A 12527-nucleotide genomic window follows, 5' to 3' on the forward strand; every position below is an offset into this window, starting at 1 on the left:
TTAAAGGATTGCACCCAATGTTCTACATAATGAATACTTAGGCAATGGTGATGATGACACAAAAACATTTCTACGGTTATTTGCTCTCCACACAAAGACAGACACACAAAACAGATACATTCACTAGATGGCATGATGATTTTGGATGACCATAATGGTCTTTGCGTTGAGTAGGCTGAGGAGGAGGGTTGGTCTTGCTGTCTCAAGGTGGTGGAGGCAGATCACTCAGTGTAAACATGGAAGTACACATAATTTCTTTCTGATTTCTTTACTTTTTCACTTCTTTAAAAATGTTTCTATGTGGCACCACTCCTCCTTTTCACTGTTTGCTTTAATTCCAGTGCCTGCATCACCAAAGGGTCCATGTCCTAAAACAGTGGTCGGCAAACTGCGGCCCCTTGAGTGTGGCTCTTCCACAAAATACCACATGTGGGTGCGCATGTACAGAGCAATTGAAACTTCGTGGCCACACTCAAGGGGCCAAAGAGCCACATGTGGCTCGCGAGCCGCAGTTTGCTGACCACTGTCCTAAAAGAAGCCAGAGCCTCTGGAGTCATCAGGACCTTCTTTGGGGGTTGTCAAGTCAGTTTATTTCTGGCTCTGCTGCTTCTCCATCTTCTTCCTCATCGTCTGGCACTGACTCAGGTTCACTCATTTCACCTTCTGTTAATTCCTCTGCTGTGGTGTCTACTAGCTCTCGAACTTCAATATCCATACCTTCAAATCCTTCCAACTTTTTTTGTTATGTCCCCAGTCTCTGTCAGCTTTCCTTGACTGGCTCTGTCATAATTGCTCTGAAGCTTTGCATGTCATACGCACACATTTTTCTCCAGTAGGAATTTATTGTTTGGGGCATGATGACCTTCACAGCTCTGGCTATCACAGCAGTGGCATCATCAATGGTGTGATCCTTTCTGACTTTCATGATTTTTCTCTCTACTTGGGTTCTCTTCCATAGCCTTGACAATCCTTTCCATAGAATGCCATGAATAACGAGCTTTCAAGGTCCTTAAGACCTCCTGATCTAGAATTGGAGAGATTGTGTTTGGGGGCAAGTAGACCACTATGACCCCTTTGGTGTTGAATGCACTAAGTGCTGGGTGGCAGGGGCATTGTCCAATATCTAAAGAACTTAAAAGGCAGCCCCTTACTGGCCAGGTACCTCCTGACCGCAGGGACAATGCATCAAGGGAACCAGTCTAGAGAAAGGGTTCTCATTGTCCACGTTCTCTTGTTCCTTCAAGACTCGTAGGTGAACAGCTTTATCGATAAGTGCACTCTGGATTATAAACCTTACTGAATTTGCACAAAACGGAGTTAGCCTATCCCCTCCTGCTTTAAATCCTGGTACTTGCTTCTCTTCCTTATTAAGAAATGTCCTATGTGGTATTTTTCCTCCCAAACAGGGCACTTTTGTCTGCTTTTCAAAACCTCTTCAGTCAGATATCCTTTCTCCTCAATGATTTTTTAATGGGGTCTAGGAGCTATTATGCTGCCTCTTGGTCGGCAGAGCTGCTTCTGCTGTTACCTTGACATTTTTTAAGCCAAACCTCTTCCTAAAATGATCAAACCATCATTTGCTGGCATTTCCTTTGCCAGCTTTGGATCCTTCACTTTTCTTTTGCTATAAGTTCTCTAAAATAACTTTTTCTAAAATCGTACCAGTCTCTAGGTATGCCTTTCTTATCACAATACTAGAAGCCTGGTGCACAAGATTTGTGCACTGGGGGTGAGGGCGGGGTGGGGGCGGTCTGTCAGCCTGGCCTGCACCCTCTTGCAGTCCGGGACCCCTCGGGGGATGTCCGCTTGCCAGCTTAGGGGATCAGGCTTAAGCAAGCAGACAGACAACCCTCTCGCAATCCGGGACTCCTTGCTCTTTACCACCTTCCTACAGCGGAGGCACCGCCACTGCTGCTGCGCTTGCCAGCTGTGAGCCTGGCTTCTGGCTGAGTGGCGCTCCCCCTGTGGGAGCGCACTGACCACCAGGGGCAGCTCCTGCATTGAGCATCTGCCCCCTGCTGGTCTGTGCATGTCATAGTAACCGATCCTTTTGCCATTTGATTTGCATATTATGCTTTTATTATATAGGACTAGAGGCCCAGTGCACAAAAATTTGTGCACTCGGGGGCTAGGGGGGTCCCCCAGCCCGGCCTGTGCCCTCTCGCAGTCTGGGAGCCCTCGGGAGATAACAACCTGCTGGCTTAGGCCTGCTCCCGGGTGGCAGAGGGCACGCCCAATCCCTAGGTGCAGCCCCTGGTCAGGCTCAGAGCAGGGCCGATTGGGGAGTTGGGGTGCCGCCCCGTCATGCACAGAGCAGGGCGGATAGGGAGGTTGGGATGCCACCCTCAGTAATGCTCAGGGTAGGGCCTACTGGGGGGTTGGAGCACCGCCCCGTCACACTCAAGGCAGGGTTGATGGGGAGGTTGCGGCGCCACCCCGTCACGCACAGAGCAGGGCCCATCAGGGGGGTTGGGGCGCTGCCCCGTCACTCACAGAGCAGGGCCGATCAGGGGGTTGGGGAGCTCCCCCCTGTCACTCACAGAGTAGGGCAGATAGGGGAGTTGGGGCACCGCCCCCTGTCACACACAGAGCAGGGCGGATCAGGGGGTTGGGGTGCTGCACCCTGTCACACTCAGGGCAGGGCTAATGGGGAGGTTATGGCTCTCCCGTCACACACAGAGCAAGGCCCGTGGAGGGGGTTTGGGGCGCAACCCTCTATCACCCACAGAGCAGGGCCGATCAGGGGGTTGGGGCGCCGCCACTGTCACACTCAGGGCAGGGCCGATGGAGAGGTTATGGCTCTACCCTGTCACACACAGAGCAGGGCCCGTGGGGGGGGCGGGGTGGGTTGGGGCACCGCACCCTGTCAAACACAGAGCTGCAGGGCGATCAGGGTATTGCGGAGCTCCCCCCTATCAGGCACAGAGCAGGGCTGATCAGGGGGTTGGGGCGCCTTCCCCTGTGATGAACAGAGCAGGGCAGATAGGGAGGTTGTGGCCCCGCCCCCTGTCACTCACAGAGCCACAGGGCGATCAGGGGGTTTGGGCATTGCCCCCTGTCACACTGATCCCGGTGCCGGGCGGCCTTGCAGCTCCACTGATCCCAGTGCTGGGAGGCATATTACCCTTTTACTATATAGAATAGAGGCCTGGTGCACGGGTGGGGGCCGGCTGGTTTGCCCTGAAGGGTATCCTGGATCAGGGTGGGGGTCCCCACTGGGGTGCCTGGCCAGTCTCGGTGAGGGGCTGAGGGCCGTTTTCAGGCTGGCGGGTGACTGAAGCTCCCAACTGCTCCTTTTTTTCTTTTTTCTTTTCTATTCTGGGCCAGCTTTAGCTCTGAGGCCTCGCTGCTGAAAGCAGGTTTCTGGCCTTTACCTTCTGTATTTGATACAATGTTGTGGTCCGGCTGACTGAAAGCCAGTTTCTAGGGTTTTGTTTAGCTTCTATATTTGCAACATAGTTGCTTAGAGTTGCAGCTGAGAGGCCGGCAAGTCAGGCGGGGAACGTTGGAGTTCGCCATCACTGGAGCAAGCAAGCCTCCCTGTTCGCTTCAGTGCATGGCTGCCAGCCGCCATCCTGGCTGACAGTTAATTTGCATAAGGATATGCTGATTAGCCAATGGGAAGGGTAGCGGTCGTACGCTAATTACCATGTTTCTCTTTTATTAGTGTAGATTGTGACCACATAAAAAGCTGCATTTTAAATAGAAGGTATTGCATAAAAAGGTATTTCGCAAAACACAAGGTTTACTTACCTGCTGAAATACCTTTATACATTTCCTGTTGTGGTTTTTTTTTTTTTCTTTCTATAATACCGGATTCATTTATCTTGAAATGGTGAGCAACCACATAGCTACTGACCACATCCTAAGGTACATATCATGACTTTTCTCTGCTTCTTGGGACTGATTTCTCCATTTCTAGTGGCATTTCTTATGGGTCCCACCGTGGTATTCACGGTGTATGGCATTACAATAAACATGGGGGAAAATACGTAAGAATTGCGACAGATCACTTTTCACTAATACACAGTGCTCACGTGGAGATGAGTAGGGTCACATGGAATTTTAAGCAGATGCTCACAGCACTTGGGCTAACCTCAGCAAAATGTGGCTATGAAATTATTGCAGTAGGAATACAGCTACTTTTATGCAATTATGTTCTAATATGCATCTTCATATTTGTTTACATTTCTCTGCAAATGGTGCCATTCACAGTGTTTGTGTTTTAGTTTGGTAAATTTCACATTTATATAATAGATTTTTATGTTTTATGGTAGTAAGTGATAAACTAGCCTAGAATTGACACATTTTATACATTTATTAGAGGCATGGGATTCGTGCACTAGTGGGGGGCATGGCCTGCAGGGATCGGCCCACTGTGGGAGCGCTACTTATCCCAGTCAGCCGAGTGGCTGTGGACCTGCCCTCTGAGCAGCTGCTCTCTGGTCCAGCATCTTCTGTGGAGCCAGAGTACTCACCTCTCCAGCGGACCTGGTCGGGACTGGGCCCAGAGATAATAGCACTGAGAGGCAGCAGAGTAGGCCTCAGTCCTGTGGTGGCCAGGAACCTGCCTGCCAGCCTCCGGGCATCTGGAGGAGGTGCCAGGGAGGGGTGAGGAAGTTCCTGCACATCAGCCCAGAGTTCACAGTGGGAGCAGACGCTCATCCTGGTCAGCAAAGCAGTGCTCCCTCTGGGATGATGTATCTTTTTCTTTTCTTTTTTCAGCATTTTATACTACATTTGTGAGTTTTTTTAAATTTTCATAAATCTCCATAAATTTTTCCAACATTCAAAATATCTACTTATGACTTCCAGTAAAGATAGTGGAATAAGTAATTACTGTGCTCACCTCCTCCCATGAGCACAACAAAATTACAACTGAATTATTTGACAAGCATAATTGAGAAACACCTGAAGACTAAGCTGAACAGAACTTTAACTCAGAATATAGAGAAGTCTGTTGGGGGGGTGGGATATGCAGAACAGGCTGGTCCTACATCCACTTGTGACAATTAAGAATTGGAGTTATATCTCAGCTATGGAGGTTACCATTGAGGAGCAAGTAGTCCCAGTCCCACACTGGGCTCCTCATCCCATTGCAGCAATGCTGGGAAGAGGAGTCCCCATAACTTCTTGCTGTGAAAACTAGAGGGCTACTAGAGACCCAGGCATTCCTCCTGAGGGGCCCCAAACAGACTTGCTCACTTGTAAACTCACTCATTCTTGTCCCCAACACAAAAAGTGCAAGGGATATGGGAGAAACTGAAGAGTGAGGTCTGGAGGGGTGGAGAGCAGAATGGCTCTCTCTAGGGACAGAATTGCTGGCTGTCATGATTAAATTCAATTGGGTCCTCATGTTGTGACCCAGTCAGCCCTTCCACCTCCCGACCAGTAGGCATATGCCAAATCTGAGCTCTCCATTAACCTGGCTAACAGTTTTCTCCACCCTGGTAATTTCCTGAGACCTCACCTCACTCAACTCGCATTCCCAGCGAGAACTGCTGCCAGTGGATTTTCCACACTAGAGGCCTTCCTCAGCTCGTGCTGTGGACTTCCCTAAAATCTCTCAAACGTCCCCAGATAAGCAGTGGCTGGCCTCATCATGTCTTCTACCTGTTGCTAAGTCGCTCCAAGCCTGATGCAAGTGATGAAGGGTCTCAGTTTTCACTGTCATTCCCAACTGTGAGCTGCAGCCAGTGTTAGCTCAGAATGTAGCTTCAACCAAGCGGAAACAAACCTGGCATAAGTGACAGCTGATCTCAACTCATCTTGTGATGCTCATCAAAGGGTTCAAGCCTGGCACTAGTAACATCTGCCCTCGGGTCACAGCATAGTCCCTCCAAAGCAGTTCCAGAACCAGCACACCCGGTGGCCAGCTGCAGACCACACCAGCACACCACCTAACCAGCTGCACAAATGACACACCCTAAGGGTGGATTTCATTGGCACCACAGTCCTGCTAAAGTGACTTCCACTCTATTGTGCCAGCCCCCACACAGTAGCTTTTCTGCTGTAGTCATGGCCAGCCCTCATTGTCAGTCAGTCAGTCAATCAATACCACCCACTGACGTGCCAACAGCAGTCAAGGCTCAACTACAGCAGGGGAGCACACACAACCCACACAAGGGAAACAACTGGAGCCCGCAGCTCAGGTGAACAGGCCTCATAGGATAACTACTACATATGGCCACCTTGCCAAGAGTGGGAGAAGTAGCAAATCTACCTAATACATAGAAATAACATGGGGAGGCAGCCAAAAGGAGGAGAAAAAGAAACATACAGTGGTTTTGTGACATTCTTTTGAGTTAATAAACCCATTATCTTTATCATAACCTGCATGTCTTTTTTCCATACAAACAATTATAAATTGCCCACCCCTGTACAATAATGAAATTTTGTCATTTGCAGCAACATGGTTAGACCTAGGGGGTATTATGTGAAATAATTGAGACAGAGAAAGAAATACTATATTATTTCACTTATATGTGGAATCTAAAGAACAAAATAAACAGAAGCAAATTCATAGACACAGAAAAATTGATGGTCACCAGATAGGAGAGGGGTGGTTGCATGGGTGAAAAAACTAAAGGGAATAAGTATTGCCAGTTATAAAAAGTGTTAGGGATGTAAAACACAGCACAGGGAATACAGTCAGTAATACTGTAATGACTATGTTTGGTGTCAATAGACTTATTGGGGCGATCACTTTGTAAGTCATAAATGTCTAATCACTATGTTGTATACCTGAAACTAAAAATGTCACCTGTAATTGGACAATTAAAAAAAAATTAAAAGTTCATGTATAGCTGTTCAAGAGTCAAATGTGTGTGTGTAAGAGAGAAAGATTCATTGTAATTTTATGAAGGAAAGAGAATTTTGACATCTTCTGCCTACTTTGACATTGATTTAAACTAAGAGAGTATCTAATTATTACATATTTTCATATCTTCATTCACTTTTATGGCCTTTTATACTCAAATGGAAAGGTTCCCCCTCAATTTTGCTCCCTAATATATGTAACAGATTTCTCATTTTCACCTGCCCACCCATCATGATCCCCTTTGATACTCACTCTCCTTCTGTCTCAATCTGTCTGATTTCTCAATAAGAAGTCTTATTTGCTCCCACTTTCCTTCTGTTACAATTACTTTTATCTTTGTGGAACTATGTAAAGATTTTCAGAGACTGAAGTTATATACCTAAATCTAAAATTATTTCATTTATCCCTATGTTTTAAAACTTACTGATGTGTCTTTTTCTTAATTAGCAATTGCCACTTGAGCTCTTGGCTTGTAATCCCATTACCTCAGTGGTTCTCAACCTTCTGGCCCTTTAAATACAGTTCCTCATGTTGTGACCCAACCATAAAATTATTTTCGTTGCTACTGTTATGAATCGTAATGTAAATATCTGATATGCAGGATGGTCTTAGGCAGCCCCTGTGAAAGAGTCATTTGACCACCGAAGGGGTCGCGACCCACAGGTTGAGAATCGCTGCATTACCTACAATGGAGACACTGAACTCAGTGTTATAGAAGTGCACAGGCTGAAGCTGACAGAGGGAGGTGGTATGTCTCACCCCTAATTATTGCATTTTTTGACAGTGACACTAGACGGGTTGTTTCACATGTCTAAGACAATAATTGAATATAAAATACTGTACCCTGTGTATAGACCTTCATTTCTTACCTTACTGACCTTTCTTTCTCCCATTAATCTTTAGTTCACAGGCTTTGGCATATAGTATTTGGTACACTTCCAACTTCACTTGTTAACTAATCTTATTCTTCATTTTCCTTTGATCAAAGGAGAAATGCGATGTCTTCACTTGCTGTGTTCATGGAATTTTGAATTAATTTTATCACAATGAAAAAAATTCAATCCTGCCCACCAAAGGCCTGGCATTCAGCTAACTCTACCTACATTATTCCCCAGACTCTTTACCTCTGGAATCCACCCTGTGAACACTGAAGTTGTCTGTAATTATCATGGATAGCTAGGTTCAGTTCATTTAAGTTACTTGCCCAGGGTCACACATCTAACATGTGGCAAAGGCTGGACTTGTATCCACAGTCTTCTCGACACTAAAGTTTCATATTGGAGTAAGGTCCATGGCAGAATGTTACAGTAGTGGTAATGGATCTGTAACTTTGTCATGGACCTTGAGAACCACAAGGCTTTGCAGTGGTGCAAATGAGAATTCTCAGAAGACAAGAGTTGGGAATCCATTTAGCAGGGAAGGGAGGTGCGTACCAGACTGCTTATGGGAGCAAATGAATTATTTGTACACAAGATTTTGGACTGCATATCTGCCATGGAGCCAGTTGAAGACATTCAAATGTAGTAAGTAGGAGTAAAAGTGAGAATAGGCATATTTGTGCCGTAGCAACATGAGAAGGTACCAAAAAAACTCAGAAATATATCTCAGTTTCTAAGTTGTAGGCTGTCAGTAAAGCTTATGGTTGAGCCATAGGTCAGGGTGAAGTGGGAAAAGAAAAGAAAGGGGGCGGGGGGGGGAGAGGAAAATGCACAATAAATAGTTGGTTTCACAACTATTTCCAAAGAGGCTCAATAAAAATGTCTTCACCAGACACATCCCTGTTGATGTTTGGAAAAGCAGATAGCAGACAAATTCTTTAGAAAGCATACACTTTTCACTGAAGATAAAATTATTTAAAAAAAATATTAAGTACTTGAAGGTTTGTGATTTAAAGCAGATTAAGGTGGAGAATGGAGCATGTTTTACCCCCTAACCATTGCATTTAATTTCTCTGTGTTACATTGATACCCTTCTTCGTGGGTTTTACATTATTATTTAAGTAACACCTCACAAGATATTTTAAATGTAAGTATTTTAAACTTCTTTTAAAACATATGCTAAGAGTAATGACCTTTGTACCTTTAAGATCTTCCAAAAAAATTTGGCTGATGTGATAAAAATTATTTAAAAACATACATTATTTGTAGATAGATAACTAGTGATAATTCATTAACTTATATATTTTTAAATTCTAAATTTTTCTACTTTATTTTAACTTAATGCAGGGGCATGAAATCTACAGTGTTCGCAGTTCTGTAGTCATTCATTCACGGTAACTAGAGCAGAGCCAGATAGGGCATGGCCCAGGGTACTTGCTCTTTTTTACTTGCTAGTGCAACCATGTGCTTTATTACCATTTATTCATTTTGTTATAAGAAGCAAAATTCCTAATGTTAAAGGGGTGTTTGATTTCTTAAATCTGTCATTAGCTAACGCTGAAAATTTCACAACCTATATTCTCTCTCTCAGTATAATGCATAAAGACCAAGTTCAGTATTTCATACGAAAAGTGAGATCAGTTTTCTAGAGAGAAGCTTTTAATCTTTGTATATACTCTGACATGCCAGATTGTATTTAACAGCTGAGTTCCAGAGACAAGTACTAGGCATTTCTTCAAAGAACCTGACCAAATGCTGTAATCCATTTCCTTCTGAAATTGCAGCTGCTAAATTATACCCAAAACATTTATAAGTGTCACTTTGCCTTTCCAGCAATTAAGGAGCTCAAAAAATCCCTTTGTGATTCCTAGCTTTGAAATTATTGTATTTATCCTGAACTGGCCTTCCACTCTGCTCTATCAAATGTTACCGAGGAGGCTTAGGAGGTCATGTTAAAGAGGGAGGCATCAATTCTGAACAGGTGTGGAAAAACGATTTCTTTTGATGTACTAAAGTGTTCTATTTTAAAGGCATTTTAGCAATTTAACACATCAACTGCTGTGAATTCCCATGTAAGTAGGCAGCCAATTCATTTTCCTTGAAAGGGCAGAAAGTCTGAGTCAACATCAGAGCCCTAATGGTGGCAGCTTGACAGTCACTGCGTTTACAGAAACTCTCCCTTTGCTTTTCAGTGTTGATCCTCCTGATCGTCACCATGAGGAGACGGAAAAAAGAGCCCCTCATTTTCGATGAAGAGAGAGATATCAGAGAGAATATCGTTCGCTACGATGATGAGGGTGGAGGAGAGGAAGACACGGAAGCTTTTGACATGGCAGCATTGAGAAACCTCAACGTCATCCGAGACACCAAGACCCGGAGGGACGTGACTCCAGAAATTCAGTTCTTGAGTCGACCGACTTTTAAAAGCATCCCAGACAATGTCATTTTTCGGGAATTTATTTGGGAGAGACTGAAGGAAGCCGACGTGGATCCCTGTGCCCCCCCTTATGACTCCCTGCAGACGTATGCGTTTGAAGGGAACGGCTCCGTGGCCGAGTCCCTCAGCTCCTTGGAGTCCATCAGCTCAAACTCTGATCAGAACTATGACTACCTGAGTGACTGGGGGCCCCGTTTCAAACGACTTGCGGACATGTATGGGACCGGCCAGGAGACTTTGTACTCCTAGCCTTGGAACTTTCCTTGGGAACGTACTGAAGACAAAGTCAAAGCAAAACAAACAAAAAAAAGACTACAAAACACAAAACAAGAACTCCCCTTGCTAGAGAAATGGTTGTAAATATGTCTCCATTTTTAATGGTTTGGTTTCTACCTTGGTGAAGCGTACGGTCGTTCGATGGATCCAAGGACCACACTGACCACAGACTCTGAGCAGTTGAAGGCTTTTGATAAAAAGAAATGCTCAGTGATTTGTGAATAGATAGCAACTCTCAAATACCTGCAAAGGCACCTAACCTCTATGAGTAAGTAGTGCCCTGTGTTGTCAGTGAACCACGGATGCCCTGTGCACACCTTCATGGTACTGTCAGTGAGAACAACACGATGTTCCATTGAGAAGTTCTGCAACTTCTCGGATATACAAACGTGGGACAAATTTAATTGATGGTGATGCTTTACGCTTGCTAGATTAGAGAATCCAGCAGAATCTTATTGCTCTGGTTTAGCAAATATATTTCATTTAGCAAAATATAAATTCTTAGAAAAATCTTCCCCAGTCCTCTAATACAAGCCAATGCAATTGGATTTAAGGCAACGTAAACCATTGTTTAGTAAATAAATATGAAGTGTTCCAAATAAGAAAAAGGTTAATCAGTCTGAAAGTGTGCAACCGTTTTGAGATGCTTGTGTAGGTATAAAAAAAGTTGCTGTCTATTTGTTGATTTTTTTTATTACCTCTTCTGATTTTTACAGGAGAATATCTTTTCTTTTTTATCTGACACATGGTCTTATATTAATTTTGGAGCTCCAATCTCCACCAAATTCAGGTCCATCTTACTGCCTCATAATACTGAGCTCATCAGAACATGCAGATTTTCGCCAGTCACAGCTCCATGAAGGAAATGAAGCATGGAAATGGAGAAAAAAAAAACAGAGCAATTGAGCATCTCAGAGAGGAGCACAGCTAAAAGGACATATGAGTTATTGGTCTGAGTCATTGGAACGTACAAAACATTGGAATGAAATATTTGTATTTTAAAAAGATTTTAGAGAGAAGTGAGATTTCCTTTGATGTGAGATTTATTTTTCGAGGTCAAGAGTTCTATATGCTCCAAAGACTTTTGAGAATTTGTTTTACCCCACCTTCTTTTGCTGTAAGCATATAGAGCAAAAGACTGATTTTTAAAATATGTCTTAATGTCTTGTTACAAACTTCAAAACCCATCTTTAAACTCCAGTGCAAATATGTTCTTCAAGAATAGACCTGGCAATGTATAATTTCTATACTGGTTTAGATGTGCCAAAGTGAGGAGAGTAATTTCAAGGGATCACGTGTGTTTAAGTTTGTGATGGGCTTCTTCAAAAAGAATAATTTTATGACTAAATATTTCTACCTATTATTAAACAACAGTACTAGTTTAATGTGCATATATTCAAGTAAGAATGGATTTAGTTTCTTTTTTCCTTTTAGAAAGAGTTATTGTTGGGTTCCCAATAAATCTATAGATAATGGACACTGTATACAAGATTATGTTCTAAAAGTGCTTCTTTCTGAAAGACAACCACTGGAACTGGAACATCAACATTTTGATGACACTAGGAGAAACTGTGTAGGATTGTGTAAACTTGCAGCCCACCTTTTGAAATGAAGTATGTGAAAGTGGCCTTCAGCTTTATCAAAATCAGTAATTCAATAAATTTGATTATCCGTAAACAGTCCTTTCATTTGAATAAAGTTTTGTAGACATTGTTTCATGCCTAGATAGATATGCTTCTTGCTGTATTAATATACGTATATATGAAAAACCAATTTTATAACAGAGTAAAAGATCCCATTCATTACTTTTAGTCAATATGTAACTTTTTCAACAAAAAGCTAGTACATGTCTACCCTTTAATAAAATCACAGTGTGGTATAGGAATTAGGTAGGTGTTGAATCAGCAGGGTGCTGAGAAAACAGTTTTGTAATAACTCCCTTATTGTCTGCAAGAAGATAAAATAGTTTAGTACATTTGGATGATGTCAAAACTGCTGATTGTTGCACATATCACTTAATGGAGATTTGAATGTATTTTAGAAAAGGAATATCACATTATTCACCTTACTTTCTTTCCTTATAAAGAATATATTTTCTTGGTTTTTATTTTTTTTC

At 43.3% G+C, this 12527-nt stretch overlaps 1 protein-coding gene across 4 annotated transcripts in view; it reads left to right on the forward strand.

Annotated features, from left to right (window-relative positions):
• Nucleotides 1–12135, forward strand: part of CDH7 (cadherin 7) — a 121172-nt gene extending 109037 nt beyond the window's left edge. For all 4 annotated transcript variants that reach the window (XM_070420436.1, XM_070420435.1, XM_070420434.1 and 1 more), the window contains one exon: nt 9891–12135. In XM_070420436.1, coding sequence (XP_070276537.1) covers nt 9891–10384 — 494 coding nt within the window. In that variant the 3' untranslated portion in view covers nt 10385–12135. The remainder of the gene's footprint in view (nt 1–9890) is intronic.
• Nucleotides 12136–12527: the final 392 nt, after the last annotated feature.

The sequence above is a fragment of the Myotis yumanensis genome, unplaced genomic scaffold (assembly GCF_028538775.1).
Source record: "Myotis yumanensis isolate MYYU_CA2020_CCGP unplaced genomic scaffold, mMyoYum1.0.hap1 SCAF_7, whole genome shotgun sequence".
In the NCBI taxonomy this organism is placed as follows: domain Eukaryota; kingdom Metazoa; phylum Chordata; class Mammalia; order Chiroptera; family Vespertilionidae; genus Myotis; species Myotis yumanensis.